The following is a 19080-nucleotide window of genomic DNA, read 5'->3' as shown; positions in this document are numbered from 1 at the left end:
TTTCATCATGGTCTGTAAGGGATACCCAAGGCAAGGTCAAGATAGCGCTTCGATGTTCAGGCACGAGTATGTCAAATTTATTTCCAACAAGCCTAAGACTGCCATCCATCCATCCATCTATCAATTATCCCTCGGGATCCTCAGAAATCTGAACCTGTACGAAGGGTACCCTCCTCACCCGACTCTGACTACGACTCTGACTCTGAGACTGGCTCTTACTCTTGCTCTTGGGTCTCCCTCTATGCTCGCCTCTGCGGCTCGTCTCCGATTTCTTGAGGGCCTCGACATCTACATGCGGGTGCATGCGTCTCACGTGGTCGTACAGTTTGACTCCGCGGGAGAATGGAATCCGGTGTCTCTTGCAGTCGAACACGGGACAGACGATTGTGTCTCTAGATTGGCCATCGATATTGAGGAAGTCGTAGGGTTCGCCAGTGGCCGCGTAGTCTACATCCATGTTCCTGTCTGTGTCCGTCATCAGTTCGCAGCCAGAGCTTGCGCCAACCGAGGAGGTCGAGCGTCGCATCAGACTCCTATTTCTTCCGCGGCTGGCGTCGCGCCCATCAACAGCAGGAGACCTGTCTGCATGTATGGCATTCAGATGCCGCCGCAAATGATACATCTTCCGGAACGGAATATCGTGCCGTTCGCAGCTCTGGTGTGGGCAGACTCGTTCACGATTCTCCCGCACTGTGATACCAGAGCACTCGAATCCTCTCTGTGTACAGCGTTTGCACCTCACTCGCCCGGTTCCTAGTCCAGTTCGTGTCTCGGACGCCTCGACATCATTGTTGCCGTTGTTGTCTTCGTTGCCTGGGGCCATACAGCCAAATCTTCCCTCTCGACATTGCGTGCAGGGTGCAGATGTACGGATCTTGTCAACGACTGTTTGGCCTTCCCGCTCTTGTTCTTCTTCTGCAGGACTATTACAAGGAGGACTCTCATCATCCAATGCAAGCTGCTCGGTATACCACGACTGGTTGGTGCTTCCATGGTTGACCTTGTACATTGATCTGTTGCCTTCACTCTCCCGCTCGAAAAAAGTTCGAAACAACATATTCTCGCCGAATAAGCCCGCACAGCGCTCACTGGCACGCTGGACAACGTTGGGATCCCAACCAGCAAGCGCCGCCATACCGACTACGTCGCTCCAATCGCGCGGGGGGAGCTTTTTCGTTCGCTGGACTGGACGTTTGCGCTTCTGGTGGCTGTCTTGACTATTCATAAACTGTGGTGTGGATGGCGTGGAGTGGTCGATATTAGGAGAAGAAGTGCGGTGGTGGAAGTGAGACCAAGATTGGAGCGTAGATTGGAGCGCCGCATCGTCCTCATCGTCCTCACCGTCGGCGTCGTTATTTCTGGAAGAAGCATCTCGCTGCAGTGGGTTGCCTCGACTTCGCCCTCGACCTCGTATCTCTGTTGTCTGAGGAGTCCGTGGGAGACTCGCACTGCGAGCGGGATCCGCACTCAAAAGTTGACTACTACTTCTCCCGCGTGGCTTCCCAGTGCGTTTTCCTGCATATGCGGCACGCGCTTTATGCAGGCCGAGAAGCAGCGCGTCGAGCCTAGCCAGAATATGTCGTGCACTGGGTAGGAATAGTTCGCGTGCTTGACGGTCGTCTGCAAGTGGGACGGGGCGTGAATTGACCAGAAGGTCCAATGAGGATGAATTTGATAGAGGAGAATCAAGCTCCTTTTTGACGCATGATGAGGTGCCTGTTTCCGAAGCAGAGGAGATCGGTGATGCGTAAGGTTGGGATGTAAACATTGGGTAGTCTGGGTCGTCTTCTTGCTCCTCGCTTTGCTCTTCAGCGTTGTCGTCGATGGAGTTTTCTTCCCCGGGATCAGATCGATCAGGATCTAGATCTTCCTGGTGGTCATTTTCGAGTGCATCCTCAGCCCCGTTATCTTGATCAACAAAGCCACTTCCATGACGTATCAGCAGTCTGCTGTCCGCTTTCTCATCTTCAATGTCGTCCGTCTTTTGATCATCCTGCCAGTCTCTTCGACTCCATCTCTCCCTAGCCAACTTCGTCACTGTTGCAATCAAACATTCTTCCAAAGCTGCGCTTGGCCGCATGTCAGGTCTTGCCCTACACTCACCCTCAGCCCCCAGTCGTGGAAGTAATTCTTCTCTGGGAACCTGGTGCCCCAGCATTGGCCAGACCGTCCAAGTTCTCGGGAGAGCGAAATTCCCTGAGGATACCAGTGCTGCGCGATTGCGCTCGTTGTCTTCCTCGTCACCAGAGTCATCACCATGACTCTCATCTCTATCTCCGTCAACATTGTTTGCTCGCGCCTTCCCCTTTCCTTTCGCCTTGAGCGTCCCTGACCTTCGTCTCCCGCTGCTCGCGACTTCGGCTAATTCCCTCCTCAAAGCAAACGCACCGCATAGATGAAGAGTCAAATCCGTAGCTCTAGCGCGATCAATTCCCTTGGCAAGATCGCGTTCGGTCTGCGTCCAGGACTTCCAGGTAGCAGGGGCACCGAAGAATCTATTGGGACGAGTGAAATATGTCCTCGCGTCAGGGCCTTGTCCGTAGGCGTTAGTGGAGAGTATGGATGGGATATTGAGTGAGTTTGCGGATGAATACTCAATCGGAGATAGAGTATTTGGATGTTGGTTTCCCTCTGGGCGACTTATCGTGGTGGCTCGAGAAGTGATTGGCTTAGACGAAGACGGTGGATGTTGTTGGACCTGTGAAGGCGAGAGCGGCGGAGGAGAAGTCATCAAGTCTCTCGGATCCATCTCATCGTTGTCTTCTTGTTCGGATCGATCTCTCCGCCCCATCTCCGACTGTGAGGTGCTACTCTCGTCGGACTCGGCGTATTCTGATCCGAAATCCATGGTGGAGCGCCTTTAAGTGGAATTTCATGACTGAGTGTAGGAATCCTGGGACCTGTTGGTCGATGTGAGACAAGCAGATGTGCTTGGTTCTGCTGTGTCCAAAGACAGGGCACAGAAACTCATAGACCGTTTTTGTTTGCTGTGGCAGGGAGGAAGAAAAGTGAAGTCAAGATCGAGATGAATGACATTGACGGGGGGACATTTAATTGGAGGGTTTGCCCCCGCAAGTGAAGATTCGAGGTAAGAGCGACCATCGACCAATGATGTTCGCTCCTTCTGCCTGCGGTCAACAATATCACGCGACCGAGGGTACGAGTATGTTATATACCACTGGCAGTACTACATGTCAGTACGCATAGAGTCAAGCGACAAGAGGAATGGATAGTTGAGGGCATTGGTAGTAATTCATGATTCGCATCAAGCTCGAATGACCCGTATTTACAGAGGGCAAGGCTCCCGTAGAGCTACCAGACTCAGAAGCGCCGACTGTTGACGACCAACATCCAATAACCAGCCGATTTTCTCTTTTTTAACACAAAACACCTTGCTGGGGTATCTAGATGCATTGACCTATTTTGGGACTTCGATCCATCCTCCTAGTTTTATCCTGACCCTGAATGTTAGAGTCCAATATGGGTGGCTGACCTGTAAGATCTATTTAGTCCCTCAAGAACATCTTATATGTTTCATTGTTCGTACACTCCTTGAATGGGTAACCGACCTCCTTGAGGAAGCCTTCCAACTGGTGTCTCTCTGAGTCGGGACACTGAACACCACAGAGTATCCTGGCCACATCGCCCCCATAGTTCTTGTAGTGAAACAGTGACAAGCTCTGGCCGTGTCTCAGGGTTCGAAGGAATTTGAAAAGAGCGCCTGGTCGTTCGGGAAACTCGAATGTGTACAGTCTTTCATTAGCCACTCCGGATCGACCTCCGGCGAGATAGCGAAGATGTGTCTTTGCAATCTCGTCGTCTGAGATGTCTTTGGCCACCATATTCCCAGCGGCAAGTCGGGTGAAGAGAGAGCCGAGTTCTTTGTCTCGATTCGCAGCGGATGATATGGAAAGACCCATGAGGACATGAGCATAATCTGGTGAGGCATATCTGTAGGAGAACTCGGTGACTGCTTGAGGAAGGACGGCCTCAATCAAGGCGGCAAAAGTCCCTGCCCGTTCAGGTATGGTTACAGCGAGGAGGGCTTCCTTCTGTTCGCCAATATTGGCCCTTTCAGCGACAAAGCGTAGTCTATCGAAATTCATGTTGGCTCCACTGGCGACTGCTACCAGTTCCCGACTTGAATCTTCCGATGGATTCTGGGCAACCCATTTCTTCAAACCAGCCAGAGAAAGAGCGCCTGCGGGCTCCAGGATAGATCTGGTGTCCTCGAAGACGTCCTTTATAGCGGCACAAATCTCGTCCGTGCTGACTTCAATGACTTCATCAACGACCTCTTCACATAGTCGAAAGGTCTCCTCTCCCACAGTCTTGACAGCGGCCCCATCTGCAAACAAGCCCACTTCGGATAGGAGGACTCTCTTGCCCTTCTTGAGAGACTCGACTAGGGCATTGGCGTCTGAAGCTTCCACGCCGATAATCTTGACGTGAGGTGCTATCCGCTTGACGTAAACGCCTATTCCAGCGATCAAGCCGCCGCCACCCACACAACAGAAGATGGCCTTTAATTTCTGCAGGGAAGTTTGCCTCAGCAATTCCATTCCGATGGTCCCTTGGCCGGCAATAACATAGGGATCATCAAAAGGGGGGATATTGGTGAGGCCGTACTGTTTCTCGAGTAGATGGCAATGCTCTTTGGCCGAGTCAAAGTCGGTGCCATGCAACACAACACTGCCACCCATACGAGAGACATTCATATGTTTGATGGCGGGGGTTCCTTCAGGCATGACTATGGTGGCAGGGATTTTTAAATGTCTGGCCGAATAGGCAACGCCCTGAGCGTGGTTCCCAGCGGAGCAAGCAATGACACCTTTCCAGCTGGCTTTGGGCGGTAAATGGGCCATTTTGTTGTAAGCGCCTCTTAATTTGAACGAGAATACGGGTAGGAGATCTTCGCGCTTGAGCAGGACCTTGCACTCCAGGCGATTGGAGAGATTAACTGCGTGCGATAGAGGTGACTCGGTGACTACATCGTAGACTCGGGAGGTGAGGATGAGACGGAGGTAGTCTGGGTAGCCACTGGGAAGAATGAACTCGGAGGGAACATCGTAGATTGGGAGTTCTGCTCGTTCTGAGGGAGGAGTAGGCATTGCAGTGTATTCAGTCATGGCCAACGTTGACCGCCTGGGCGTTGACGGAGTCGTGCGTCCACTGGTGTTGATGCCGTTGCCATTGACGAGAGGCTCGGCGTATGCGGAGGCAGGGAAGGCGGAGGTAGAGGTTGTAGTGTCCATAATGGACTTCTAAAGGGGTTATTGGCTTTGAAGGGTGTTGTAGCGTGTGGTACCGCTGATGTTGGTGTTGGTGCTGGTGTTGGACAAATCAGTGCCACCAAAAAAAGATTGTTAAGTTTTGGCCGGAAGAGGGAAGCTCCCCCCCCCCGCACAAATAATTGACCACATCCCATCCCACCAACCACTCAAGTGACAGGCAGCCAGGTACCGCCCCCTCGGCTGCCCTTTGACAGGGCATCGCTTACCTAAAGAGGGTTAAGAACAACCCCCCTTGCCACCTCTATACGTAGTGTTTAGTTAAGAACTTCTAGGTCCCTTCGGCCCCATCCATGCCTAAACCTCCCTAATAGACTCTCGGCCACAATTACGTCTCGGTCCCTGCATTACGACGTCACGACTTGGAGCCATTCCTCTTCCAGCGACTCGCCATTCCATCTCCATATCCATCCTTCGGGAGCCACAAATGTGATCAGACCACTCCACCAACCATTGTGTGCACTCAACTCCATCCCCGAAAGAAAGGACAAAGACACAGAGAAATCAAGAATACAATACTATTTAAAAAATGTCGAACCCGGACCCCTCCCCGTCCAGCGAACCCTCACCACTGAGCAGCAGCGCCATCCCGTCGAGCTTCGACAGCTCGCCCGAATTCTTCGAAGAATCGCGGACGCAAAAGCTGTTCCGCAAGATCCGACAAGAACCCTTGATTCCCGTCGGCTGCGCGGCCACCTGCTACGCATTATACATGGCGACGAAGTCTATCCGCGCCGGCGACCACCACCAGACCAACCGCATGTTCCGGGCCCGCATCTACGCCCAGGGCTTCACCCTGCTGGCCCTCGTTGCCGGCAGTATCTTCTACAAAGACGAGCGCATGCGGAGGAAACAGTTCGAGAGCGCCATCGAAGAGAAGAAGAGCGCCGAGAAGAGGGATAAGTGGATCCGCGAGCTGGAGGCCAGAGACCAAGAGGATCGCGAGTGGAGGGAACGCATTGAGAATTCCGGCCGAGACGTCAAGGACGAGGCCAGGCAGGCCGTGGGCACGGTCGCTGAGAAGATCAAGGAGCAGCAGGAACAGGACGGCGAAGGGCAGAAGAGGTCTGGCGGTTGGTTTTCTAGTAAGAGTGTCAAGGAGGAGGTCGATCGACACGGTTGGGGACTGGGCACCTGGGCTAGGAGGTCCAGGTAGATGACATGTCAATTTATATTCTATCGGATTCCCTCCTCCACTTGGATTCTGGTGGTGTTTGTACAAAAGTGCGAAACGTCTGTGTGTCTGCTCACAAACCCAATACCGCTCAATTTCCAGCCGCCCTTGGTTCTTCCCTCACGTAGGTTGAAATGTCTTCATTGTTGTGTAGTCAAATTGGATTTCTGGAATCCTCTGACAGCAGATTATTTTCATCCTCGATGTCCTGGAGCTCTGCCAGGGCGAAGTCCGCTGCATTCGAATCAGGATGTATTCCACTGTCACTGCATGGTCTGCTTTCAGCGTCATAGACAGGGGGAAAATGGGTATGAACATCGATTCGCCTTCCAGTACCTGTTGAGCTGGTCTAAATCACCACCAACCGAGAGTCTTGTCCTCCGTGAGTGGATTCTATTTTTTGCTTCCAGTATAACCTCCCTTCTGCTATCATCTCGCAGCAAGCTCGTCAATGTACCGGCGCATGGCATCAAACTCGGTCTTTCCCGTCGAGAGCAAGTACCGAATCTGGGCGATGTCCTTTACGGATTTGTTTCTCTCAAACTCGTTTCTTGCATATGCCACCGTCTCACCCCGTCGGTCCTTGGGGATCTTGTATACACTGCGAAGAATCGACCGCCATAGTGAGATGACCCGCTGTCTCTGGACGAAGTGCTCGAGGCTAGGAGGCGACGGCTTATTCCGCAGGCGGCTGGAAATTGTCTTCGAGGCGCTGGACTCGGCGAGGAGACGGAAACCGGGTCTCATCGGTGCTGCAGGGTCAACTGGAGCGCATTGGTGATGTGGATTGTTGGTGCCGGTGGTGGGAGTTGGAAGTGCGAGTCAGAAGGGGCCCGGGCTTTTTTGCAGAGGTGCGGGTTTTTCCGGTCGGCTATGACGTAATCCAGCCTCGTCCCAGAATCGCGCTTTCAAGTATACCTCTTAGACGGTCGAGTCTCCAGGACTCCAGTATGAACTTTTGCTGCTTCTGACGCCCGGATCTGATGTCTCAACCAGATAAAGTTCAGGCAGATTTCTATTACCACTCAACATTAGCCATGAATGTTGGCACGGGCGGGACTGCCACCTACGCTTGAAATCTTCCTCCTGTTCCAGGCCAATGCTGAACCCAAATTGAAACAGCCTTGCGACTAGATACTGTCGCTCTGGATGACACTGTGCTGCCGCGGCACCGGTAAGGATTCTAAGAATTGAAAACTTCATGTTAGCTGTTGCAACATCAAGTGTTCTTGGATCTCGTGTATTGACTTACACCCAGAGATAAAGATATGGTATACCTCGCCAGTCATCCAAACTCGCGCTATTCAGAAATGCCCCCAATCTCTTGCTATCGTCCCGGTTGACCGGGTCCTCGAATGGAATCTTCTTGTGTGTTGCACGATAATATATCGTCCCTGCTACGCTGCATGACTCCGCGACAACGAACGGGATCTCTGTCCGGGGATACCGGGATTCCTTCTCTTGGAACATTTGCTGCATATTCCTGTCAGCTGGTTTTCTCGATGAGATATCTTTGGTGGCAAGATTTTTGCACGTCCCAAGAAACGCTTGCTCTAGAACGTCGACCAAAACGTCTGGGGTATCCCTGTACAGACGTCGTAAACCCTGAAAACTTTCGAATTGCATCAAAGGTGAGCTTTGGTGGAGGTCTGTGTACATATCGTTCGCGCCGGACTTCAGGCGCGGACGGCCCATTTGGACAAATACAGGATCCATACGAGACGTCGTGGCAGCAAGGGTAAGATCGCATCTGGGCAGTGAACATCAGCACCGAGTCACGGACGACATTGACACACATACGCTACAATTCCTGGCACGATTGGATATGGTGGGCCAGGGAGGGATGCGAGTCCTCCACGCATCTTGACCAGTCTAGCCAACCCAGCAAGGTGTATAGGCACAGCCGGGCCATCCCTGATGATCTTCCAGGTGTTAGCCGGCCTTCTCAAGACACAGCTTATGATTGACATACCTCAAATGATAAGAAGAACATAATGGCCCCGATGAGAGGGATCGGCGGCATCTCAGTCGTCGTCGAGACATGATGCTGTATTCGAGACAGGGCATTTGCTTTCATGTGAACGCACAGCGGCACGTTCTCAGAACGATAAGCGATGGCAGTTGTATGACCGAGATGGCTCAGCCGGATTGTGAAGAGGATCAATTCATCGAAAGCCTGGTCCTCAAAGCAATTCTGGAACAGCGTCCGTTGGGATCGGGTGAAGGGTCGTGGATGGTTACCCATCAATGCTAATGGCTCGGACAAAAAGCTCGAATCTTCAGGAGAGTGAGGAGGTCAGCAACGAAGTACGCTTCGCCGGAATGGCTGGAAATGCTTACACGTTTCCATGGTGGAAAGAAGTTTGGAGAATTCCTTTGGCGGAACAGTTGATGAGACAGAATCTCCGATTTGGGATCCAAAGAATGGCGTGGGGAGCAAGACCCTGCCATTGTCTGCGATGACTTTCGGAGTTTCAGGCTGCTCCTCGTCAATGCAATAGTCCTCTCTTGGTGCTTGTTGGTTGAGTGAAAATGGTGCAGATCTGGATCCCCGATGCGTGGCAGCGACTGGTGCAAGCCCGAAACTTTCTAATGGAACCCCTTGATTCTCAGGAGCATTGCTCACGGCCGAGGCGTGTCCTTTGCCCGAAGACCCAGGAGTCTCTAACGAGCTGCTTCTGACACTGGATGAATCCTGATCGCACGTCTCACAAGTTCTTGAAGGCGTCACTTGGATGGACTTGCCAGCCGCGGCTCGCAATGAATCCTCATATTCTGCACAGTATGTGAGCAAGGGAAGTGATAAGTGGCCAGGGAGGCAAATGACCGGGCGGGATGGGATATGGTTGCGACTGACTTCTTGTATCTTCCAAGCGCTGCCTCCTTCTCACGTTTTTCATCACATGAGACCTGACACGAGTTTGAGTATCAAGATCAGTGCCTTTCTTGCGTGGCTTTGAGCCGGACAGATTGATGAATGTAAGATCGGAGGACATGGCCGGCACAGGCTTGGAGCGAGTGTATTCTTGGATCACACTTTCAGAGTGCTGAAGAAGAAACCTCATCCTGTCCACGAAAGCATTTCAACTGTCACGATTCGATTGTGGTATCGTTGTAAGGGCTCTTCCAGAGTGTGGTTCAAGATTACATAACACAGATCCTCTCAGCGGACATTCGGCCCTTCAGCTTTCAGCCGTGAACCAGGACACCATAGGGATGCCGAACCTCTAGAACGGGGCATAGTTGTGCAGGGTTAAGGTGTACAGGTACATATTGTATCCGATCTGGTAGGGTTTATCATGAGTTGCGTTAATCAAACCTTCCGAGCAACACGAGGCTGCTGACACAGCATTTATCCAGCCCTATCTCAGATGGGTCGCCTGGGGCGCCTCATTAGTCATTACTCGGTACTGCAATGTCTGTTATTATTTACCTCTATATAGAACTGTCTTGGCCCAGGACCACTTGGCTTCTAGGTGACAATCTTCTTACCGCCGAGTCCACCTTTGTGGTTGTTTGTATACACACCCACCAGGCCAAAGAGTGCTTAAGCGAACTACCATTACCATACGGAGTACTGCTAGAGCGAAGTCAATCAAGGCAGAGTCCACCTGAGTATGAGCCGGTGCGCGAACGGATTCTGTACTCCGCGCGTGCTCTCGATGCAGCACGCGGGCCCAGTATTACCCAAGTAGTTATACAGGCACATGTCTTCGGGGGGAAGATGATCAGCCGCCAGCCCTCTGTGCTCGGGATCACCAGCACCGTACTACCAGCACTGCCTTGGTCAGCTGACCTTGTAGAGAGAAGTTTCCTTGGGATCAGGCTTGGTCCAAGAAATGGTGCCTGGCCAGACAACCAGGGGTCGAGGGGATTGTGGCAATTCATTAGTTTGTTATGGAGACTCCGGCCTCGACCCAAGTGGCGCACCGGGCCGTAAAAGGGATTGAGAGGACCATTACTCAGGCTCAATTGTTGTTGATGTCCAAAGTGTGGCCTTGGTGTGTGAACTATGATTTAACAGATGAAGTCACTGCAGCGGATAGAGGTGCCCAGCTTGCTGTGCATACCCACCATTCGAGATAGAACAGGATAGAGCAAGAGGGGACATATCCTCTCCAGGCTCCCTCCACAGGCCCTTCAACCGGGACACTGGCATCCCTCGACCCATTCTCCCCCCGAGAAAATGTCGAACCCTGCATAAGAAGCTGGAAAAGAACGGGTCAAGTGACGTTGACGGTGGCTCCCACTGCCACTCCCACTGCCACTCCCACTGACTCGCTCCAGCCCGTTTCTTTTTCTCAGCTGAAACTCGCGCAACACTGCCAAACCAGCACCGAGCCCGGAGTAAGCGCCCATCAATGATTGATTCTGACCATTTATTATTGTGGAACCCTCGAGCCTGAACCTGGAGCCCACCACCAGACAAATCCACATCTCTGGCGTAATTAGTGCTTGCAGATGATCTCAATGCCTGTCTGGTGATTCCGACCACCATCCTCCAAACCACACGCACTTTTCACTGCCCGCAGTTCAACCACCAGCCTATATATTATATCAGCCTTATTCGCCGCCGGTCTTCCTTTCTACCTTACCTGATTGTTTCTTGCAGCATACAAAGCACCCAAACACCATCATGTCCTCTCACGACGACTACGCCCCTAGATCTCGTCGGGATCCAGGCCTGACCTATCCAGACGAGGATGATTATCACAAACCTTCCAGACGTCCTCGCAATGACCCGTCCCCCCTCCCAGCTGCCGATGCGGCTCCAAGGCACAAACGAGAAATCGATCTTCGAGACCTTGAACCCAAGTCAAGAGATGCCAGCCACGACAAGCGGTCAGGCAGGGACGAGCCGCCTCCCCGCTATCGCGATCATCTAGTTGATGACCCACCAAGAAAATCAAACACAACCGCCAGACGCCGGAGTCCCTACGACGGCGACGACGACGACCACAAGCACAGCTCCCGTGACCCAGCCTACGGTCGGTCCAAGGGATACCGCGAGCCCGTTCCCGAACCAGAACCCTATGGCGACCGCGGAGACCCTCGAGCACGCACGAGCAGAAGGCATGACGACCATTCCGCCGAACTACCGCGACGCTCCAAGACCCAGCGCGACCCTGATCGTCGTCCTCGAGACGATCCATACGATGACGATCGCCGCCGCCGCCAGCGCAGCGTCGATGATAGATACGACAATCGCGACAAGGGCTACAAATCTGATCGACGAAGAGACGAGGACAGATACGATGATCGTAGACGTGGCGGCAGAGATCGACGAGACGAGGGCTACGCTTCAGACCGTGGCTACAGACGCAGTGATCGAGACCGGGATCGGGATCGGGATCGGGGAGGCGACCGTCGGAGAGATGACTATGATCGTCCGAGAGATCGAGATAGGGACAGGGATAGGGACAGAGACAGAGACAGGCGAGACCACGACGACAAGGGCAAGAAAAAGAGTGGTTTCAATATCAACGATCTTGTGGAGCTCGGCCAGAAGCATTACAAGGACGTGGTCCCCTTGCTTCAAAAGGCCGGAAAGATGTATATGGATAGCAAGGGTGGGAAGTAAAAGGCTGGGTAACTACTGGATGACTTCTTGATGACCGAACGGACCGGCATGGATGAAATGGATGAGTCGAGGATTCCCTTTCTGCAGTCACATCTCGGTTTTCGCTTTGCTCGCAATACCCACAAAACACACTTTACCTACTTCCTTACATGGACATACATATCTATCGTACCAGACGTACAATACCTGTATATGCTTGATGAACGGCGATTCGGACCGGAGCCTGGCACTGAGCTTGAGGGAAAGGATACGACTATGACCGAGACCTTATAACTATGACTAAGTTTCAGCTGGGAAAACGTTGCTTTCGCGTTTCTTGCGGGGGATGATGACGATTATGATGAAAAAGAAGCCGGGCAGGAGTATCATCCTCCACGCTCGACTCTACGATTTGCCAGCACTTCGAAATGATGGGTTTCAGATTTTCTTTTGGGATAAATGAGGGTTTGGTTTGTTGACCGGACCGCACGGTTCTGTGGACTGAAATCAGGGAACAGAGACAGCCTGTGCCGTCTTCGGCACGGTATACATGATGAGAGATCAGCAATGATGCAAAGGACCCCTTGCAAGCTAACTGTTCTCGTTCTCATGACGAGAATGCTCCTCAGTTTTGTTCATGCTGCGACGTCGTTCCTAACTTGACCTCGCATCTCTCCCGTTGGGCATATTTCCCCTTTTTGACCTGGGGACCCCGTACGTACTGTAGGGACTCATCGCTGGACTTGCTCCTGAGCGGTCTCGTATTCTCTCTCTCCTGCCCTTGTCTTCCCCATGCCCCGCTCGCCCTGACGAGTCAGCATCGTCGCCCCAAGACGAAGCTAGAGTGGCGAAAAGATGGGTAGGATCATGCACATAAGAATTAGGTGCCTGGGCGCTAGATACTGGTGACAATACCATACTGGGCAAGGTAGTGAACGAGGCACGTTCATGTCCCCTCTGTGCCCACAGCTCTACCTACACCCAGCCCGGCTGATTACATCCTCCCGATTCCTTCTCTCTGAAATTTGCCGACTGACTCAGGCTCGTCAAAAAGAAAACAAAAAGACACAAGACTTCAGCTGTACATTCATCCATGTTTCATTCACTCGTTCATTCAATAGATCTGTCAGGGTGATCTAGAGCTCATTTGACGGTTTCAAAGCCGGTGAAACCTGGCAATACCGCTCGAATCTCCTTGACGTACGCTGGAATGCCCCCTGCATAGTTGACCTGTTCAAATGCTTTCCCGGGTACACTGCCGCCCATGTATGTGCTCTTCGTCGTCGGTAGCAAGGTGATATTACTCAGGTCATTGATATGCTGCTTCCATTTCTCACTAGCTTCCTGGGTCGGGTTGATGTACTTCAGACCCTGGCGGTCGACTTGCTTGATGGCATCCCGAATCCAACGACCCTGGACCTCCACGCTCGACGGTCCATTCGAGAGCAAGGTAGGGCCGTGTGGTCCGTACAGGTGGAACATGTTGGGGTACCCGGCGATGGTAGTTCCGAGGTAGGTGTAGGCAGCTTTACGCCACTCATCCTGTAGCGTCGTGTTGTTGATCGATTTCAACCCCATATTGGTCATCCCGCCCGTGGTGATGTCGAATCCTGTTGCCAGCGCGATGATGTCAAACTCGTGCTCCTTTCCGTCCTTGGTCTTAATCCCCTTCTCCGTGAATTCGACTATCTCGTTCCCGGATTTACTGGAGATATCCACAATGCTCACGTTGTCTTGGTCAAGAACTTCGTAGTAATTCTGCTCCAGACACGGTCGCTTGACACCAAACGGGTGTGGTGGTTCCTCTGGGATGAGAATCGCACGTTTCTCCAGATTCTTAACTCTTGGGGCTTGCTTCTTCTGCCAGAAGTCGTACACACAGCGATTGGACTTTTCGTCAAAGAGATAGTCCTTATGTGAGCCCAGCCACAGGCCAAATCCGGCTTTCTTCCACAGCGCCTCGTACACAGCCTCTCGCTCCTCTGGGGAGTCTTCAAAGGTGTTACGCTCGGCAAAATCATACGTGAACCCTGCAAAGTTATGCTCACGCATACGCAGAAGTTCCGCATACGCCGGTTTAAGAGCATCTTGTTCCTCTTTGGACATATCGCGTTTGCCCATTGGAAGAGCTAGATTTGGAGTGCGTTGGAACACGGTCAAATGCTCGACCTCTGGGCCCCATTCCTGAATGATTTGCACGCCCGATGCACCGGTGCCGATGACAGCAACCTTCTTACCACGGGCATCTACCCCCTCTATAGGCCAGAAAGATGAATGATGCATGATGCCTTTGAACTTGTCCATGCTCGCGTAGTCGGGAATATATCTCTTGGCTGCAAAGCCAGCTGCAATGATCAAGAACCGGGCTTTCGCTTTGCGTCCGTCGGCGGTGCCAACATGCCACTTTCCTTCATCGGTATTGAATTCGGCCGAAGTCACCACGGTCCCAAACGCGCAGTCCTTACTCAGGTTGCAGACTTTGTCGCAATGGTCAAAGTAGGCCTGTAATTCGCGCCAGTCTGGGTAGTTGGTTGTCCAAGACCAACTTTCGTAGACTTCAGGAATCGAGAGCTGGTAGATAGGGACTTCGGAATCGACGCGAGCACCTATAGACGATGAGCTGGATTGTCAACAATCAATAGAGTCTCGTACCTGGATAGACGTTCCATCTCCAGGTACCCCCAAAGCTTTGACCGGCTTCGTATAGTACAGTCTTGAAGCCAGCTTTGCGCATCTCATATAGTAAGTAGGTTCCACCAAAACCCGCTCCTACGATCAGGACATCGATGTCAATGTTGTCGGCATAAGGACCATCGGTACGCTTGCGCTCAGCATATTCGTACAGGTGGCGCTTGAGGATGCGCTCTGGCTTCTGCTCTCCTTCAGAAGGATCACCCATATTTGTGATCTCGCTATATTATTAGACTGGGCAAAACGAAGATTAACTGTGGGCCAATTTGAGGACAGTGGTTACGGACCTTGGGGTGAGAGCAGGGTTTTAGGATCATTGAAATAGCGCGGAACCCATCTTTTCTAGTGACCGGGGAGAAGATTCGGTAAAACGGAAGTCGAAACCTACTCCTCCCTCGCTTGCACGCAGTCATGGCGAGCGATTGCATTCTAGGACTTGAAATTCTCGATAAGACGATGCGGATCCGCTGGGAAGCATGGTATAGAAATTAGTGTAGATAAGGTGTGGTGTTCCCCCGCTTCCCCCCTCAAAATAGGACGTATAGAATCCGGGGTTTGACAATAATTCTAGGTCGGCACTGGAACCCATTGGCTCTAAGTAAGATTGAAATAATCAATTCGGGCACCCGGGGGGTTGAATGGTCTGATCTTCAACGCAATACCCTCGGTTGACTCCTCTTTCCCAGAGCTCGATGAAGCTTGGGGGATCCCCCTGGCCGATCACAGCTCGTGTTTTCATGAAGTTGGAGCTCGACTGACTGCTTGAGGCAATAGGATAAATAATGACCGGGCTTGGCTGCAGCATGAGTGGACGTGAGGCATGATGAATTTGTGAAAGGTGTCCGCAATGATCTGATCAAAAGCTTCTTGTTCACGATGAGACCCAGATTAGCGGTGCTCAGGTCGAAGAGGCCCCCAGTGCACTGAGCCCTGTAAATGCAAGGTACTGTGCTTCAAGGCTTCCAGGATGACTGAATTATGCCTGCGCTGGATCCAGCGCGTTGCAGAATTGCGCATTATGCCAAATTGAGCCGATTCTTCAACACGCCAGCCAGGGTCAAAGATTGACCTTGGGACCACTCGGTTACAAGTATGATCGGGACTTCCATGCAACCAAGGACATAGCTTGTATCCAGAGACTAGGAGCCCAAACCTGATATAGTTAGATATCTCGTGAGAGGAGGGAGGGCTCAGTTTCTTATGCCTCCTGGCTGATAGTGCGAGTATTCTGGTTGTGTGCAGGTCCAAGTAATGGAAATAGAACAGTAGTATAGATCTCTCACCAGTCACACTTCATTATCAATTGATGTCAGCTGATGGACTGATTCCCACTGGCATGAGGGTGAGGTTGATGTTGATGTTGCCAAATTTCAATACACAATAGACGACAGGCTGTGATCAGCGTTGGAGGGATTGTCCCTGAGCAGCCTGATCATCATCGATCACCGATGGTACCTCCCGAGCTACCTACGAGTATTCCAGTCATATACCAGTGTATCTTTGGTAGATAAATCAGATTGTGGGTGTGGATTTTGGTACTGATAACCTCATTTCAAACCTCGGCAAGTGTGTGTAGCAATGGCTTAGCTTCATTAGCTGAAGGTCCGCGAACGGATCCTTCTAAGTTTTACCTAGGGATCAAGTGCGCCTTATTTAGCAGTGACCAGATGTAACTCCGAGGCTTTGATATTCATTCAGCGTTGACAGGAACGAATCACAGTCCATTCCTTCTGTCTATGATGGAGAATAGGGCGTGCCACCCATAAATCCCTTAGTTTTGGGATCCTGAAGGAGTGAGTGATTGAAACGGGTGCTCGACGAAGCAGGCCAAACTGTGTCGAGGGATCAGGTGTCTGTGATGAAGAATGCAGAATTATCACCTGGGATCGATATTGCTAAGATCCAGGCGGGATACTGCGCAATCAATGGTATGCCTTATCAGAACTTCATTGAAGAGGTAGGCCGTTAGGTAGTTGGCTGTATAGGCCGGAGCACGTATATGAGAAGTGGTAAGTTTAATCCAAGGCAGAGAGCCACGATTGATTAATTACTGTGGGCTCCGTATTACTAGTATGTAATTTATACAGTAGTCGGTACTTCTGAAAGGATGCGTCATCAACAAACACCAACAAAAGCCACGACGACGACGACGACGACGACGGCCACCACCACCACCACCACGACGGTTACCACCACCCATCCCAACCTTCATCCCCATTTCCCTCCGGTCCTAATCTCGGTGTCAATCTCAGTGTCAATCTCGATGCCCAGCTGCACCATATTGGACCATCCCAAAACGGGGCCTTTGGGCAACCGGAGACTTTCCAAGGGCCAGAACCAAATTTGAACTTTTTCATCATCCTCTAGTTATTATTATTCTCTCCAACCTCAGGTTTCGGTCTTCGTAACACCCTGCCTCGCTGCCTCGCTGCCTCGCTGCCGCCCTACCGATTACACGCTACCCAAGCTACACACGCGCGGGTGCCTTCTCATGTCTAGGTCGCAGTCGCACCTGCCATGACACGTCGAAAGCGGACACCCTCCTCGTCTCCTTCCCCCTCCCCCTCTCCGTCCGCCTCTTCCAAACGCGTGGCCTTCGACTTCGAAATCCCCGCCTCGCTCCGCCAATTCTCGTCTATCTCGCGCTCTCTTGCAACCCATACAACTATCCCCTCTGCGCCTGCCACCGCCTCACCGCAGACTCAAACCGAGCCTCAGCATCGACCGGTTTCTCAGTCATCCTCTCAGTCCTCCCCTCGTTTCACCATCCCTCGCCCTACTAGCCAGGTTCCGGTCAACGCCCAGTCCCAGAGGTCTTCTGCTTCAGTTCACAACAGTCAGCCCTGGGCAACTCCGCTCCCAAAAGGGGTTCAGGCCACTTCCGCAGCAAAATCCTCGTCTCCTGCGTTTCCCAAACCCACGCCTACGCAGCCTCCTAATGGCGCTCCTGCGCATTCACATTCACGAACGACTAGCAACCCCAACTCCAAAGCCCGTCCCCAACCAGAACCTATCCTTCGCCCAGGCGAAACCCCGGTCTTGAAGACGCATCCTAATCTAATCGCCTCCTTGATTGCTAAGAAAAGGGCCGCGAATGAGGCTGCAGGTCATCGAGCAAGATGGCAAAGACAACAAGCAGAATATCAAGCTGGGAAGTCTCCAGGAAGTCAACTTATGACTGAACTCAAGGCGGAAGCAAGTCGCGCTTCTCCGGTGCAATCTCAATCTATATCGGTTTCCAATCCTCTGCCAGCACGCCCAGTCTCACTGCCCGCAACCAATTCTAAAACTGGACCTCCCAGAGTTGAAACCGCAGGGCGAACCACAGACACTGTGAGCACACCTAATACTGAACAGTCAACACATGAGACGGAAACCTCGAAAGGTGTCCAGCAAGATAGAAGGGATTCCGTATACGCGTCGCCATTCTCTTCGCCAATAGCAGACTTTCTCGAACAGGCGACTGATGAAGTTGAACTCCAAAAGAATATCACTGATACCACTCAACAACCTGCTCATTCCTCTGAACCATTCAAGGATCAAACACCTTCGTCCACTGCGCATGGCCAAGACTCTGTGGTTTGGCCTCTTCAGAATGGAAATATGGTGTCTTCAACCCAGGTTGGCATTCCACCTCTCTTCTCCGAGCTTCCTCAATTACATCAGCAAAAGCAAAGTCCCTTGCTTCGAACACCATTTCCGCAAAATCACCCCCGCTCCTCCCGCTCCTCGCAACAACAAGCCTCGCCATACCAATCGCCTCACTTTTCAACCGGTCAACTTCAGTCTGGAAATGTAATGTCAAACTCGGCTGCACTTGCCCAGCAACAATATCAATACATGAATTCCCAATTTCCTGATGGCCAGCAGAACTTCTACAAAATGAATTACCCGCAACAATACCCAACCACCAATAGTCCTGAAGAAACCAACATGACAGTCCCTATCACCATGAGGCAGCAGAGCTTCGCCCAGCAGAGCCTCAGCAATGCACCCAGTTTCAATCCTCTGTTAACCTATCCAACACAACCTATCAGTGGCCTGGGGAACATGAACATGCCCCTCGTCTACCCTCCGTCCGCACCAATGCCAACCTTCGGGACATCTGCTCCCAAGTCCCGTACAGAATTGAACCCTGGCCTTATGACCGCTGCCGATATGGTCGCTGGCACCAACACCATGTTCACGGTTGCTACTCAAACGGATTTTAGCGTACCCAAGAGGTACTAAGATCCAGTTGGCTTTCTGATCCAAACCATGTGTTTCAACTTACTAGACCAGAGTGATGATGATAACGACCAAAGTCAAGATGATTCACGGCCGTTTAATCGCAACCAGTTTCATATTTGCGTGTTTTGAGCAAA

At 51.9% G+C, this 19080-nt stretch overlaps 8 protein-coding genes across 8 annotated transcripts; 3 read left to right on the top strand and 5 right to left on the bottom strand.

Moving 5' to 3' along the window:
- Positions 1 to 124: 124 nt before the first annotated feature.
- On the bottom strand, positions 125 to 2848 carry A1O9_00114 (uncharacterized protein; the record flags this gene model as incomplete). The annotated part of the gene is made up of 1 exon (XM_013409278.1): positions 125 to 2848. One exon carries the CDS (start codon positions 2846 to 2848, stop codon positions 125 to 127), a length of 2724 nt encoding a protein of 907 aa, XP_013264732.1.
- Positions 2849 to 3506: 658 nt separating this feature from the next.
- Positions 3507 to 5255, bottom strand: A1O9_00113 (threonine ammonia-lyase, biosynthetic; the record flags this gene model as incomplete). The annotated part of the gene is made up of 1 exon (XM_013409277.1): positions 3507 to 5255. The coding sequence occupies one exon, from the start codon at positions 5253 to 5255 to the stop codon at positions 3507 to 3509; it is 1749 nt and encodes a 582-aa protein (XP_013264731.1).
- Positions 5256 to 5820: 565 nt separating this feature from the next.
- On the top strand, positions 5821 to 6447 carry A1O9_00112 (uncharacterized protein; the record flags this gene model as incomplete). The annotated part of the gene is made up of 1 exon (XM_013409276.1): positions 5821 to 6447. The coding sequence occupies one exon, from the start codon at positions 5821 to 5823 to the stop codon at positions 6445 to 6447; it is 627 nt and encodes a 208-aa protein (XP_013264730.1).
- Positions 6448 to 6894: 447 nt separating this feature from the next.
- On the bottom strand, positions 6895 to 7212 carry A1O9_00111 (uncharacterized protein; the record flags this gene model as incomplete). The annotated part of the gene is made up of 1 exon (XM_013409275.1): positions 6895 to 7212. One exon carries the CDS (start codon positions 7210 to 7212, stop codon positions 6895 to 6897), a length of 318 nt encoding a protein of 105 aa, XP_013264729.1.
- Positions 7213 to 7373: 161 nt separating this feature from the next.
- A1O9_00110 (uncharacterized protein) lies at positions 7374 to 9461 on the bottom strand (the record flags this gene model as incomplete). Its single annotated transcript, XM_013409274.1, has 7 exons — positions 7374 to 7480; positions 7536 to 7648; positions 7718 to 8215; positions 8266 to 8387; positions 8438 to 8742; positions 8806 to 9240; positions 9293 to 9461. 7 exons carry the CDS (start codon positions 9459 to 9461, stop codon positions 7374 to 7376), a joined length of 1749 nt encoding a protein of 582 aa, XP_013264728.1.
- A 1640-nt stretch (positions 9462 to 11101) lies between these two features.
- A1O9_00109 (uncharacterized protein) lies at positions 11102 to 12046 on the top strand (the record flags this gene model as incomplete). The annotated part of the gene is made up of 1 exon (XM_013409273.1): positions 11102 to 12046. The coding sequence occupies one exon, from the start codon at positions 11102 to 11104 to the stop codon at positions 12044 to 12046; it is 945 nt and encodes a 314-aa protein (XP_013264727.1).
- Positions 12047 to 13168: 1122 nt separating this feature from the next.
- Positions 13169 to 14924, bottom strand: A1O9_00108 (uncharacterized protein; the record flags this gene model as incomplete). The annotated part of the gene is made up of 2 exons (XM_013409272.1): positions 13169 to 14631; positions 14678 to 14924. The coding sequence occupies 2 exons, from the start codon at positions 14922 to 14924 to the stop codon at positions 13169 to 13171; spliced, it is 1710 nt and encodes a 569-aa protein (XP_013264726.1).
- A 2309-nt stretch (positions 14925 to 17233) lies between these two features.
- On the top strand, positions 17234 to 18946 carry A1O9_00107 (uncharacterized protein; the record flags this gene model as incomplete). Its single annotated transcript, XM_013409271.1, has 1 exon — positions 17234 to 18946. The coding sequence occupies one exon, from the start codon at positions 17234 to 17236 to the stop codon at positions 18944 to 18946; it is 1713 nt and encodes a 570-aa protein (XP_013264725.1).
- Positions 18947 to 19080: the final 134 nt, after the last annotated feature.

This window comes from Exophiala aquamarina, assembly GCF_000709125.1.
Source record: "Exophiala aquamarina CBS 119918 chromosome Unknown aczIA-supercont1.1, whole genome shotgun sequence".
Lineage (NCBI taxonomy): Eukaryota > Fungi > Ascomycota > Eurotiomycetes > Chaetothyriales > Herpotrichiellaceae > Exophiala > Exophiala aquamarina.
This window is presented reverse-complemented; position numbering and strand designations above follow the sequence as displayed.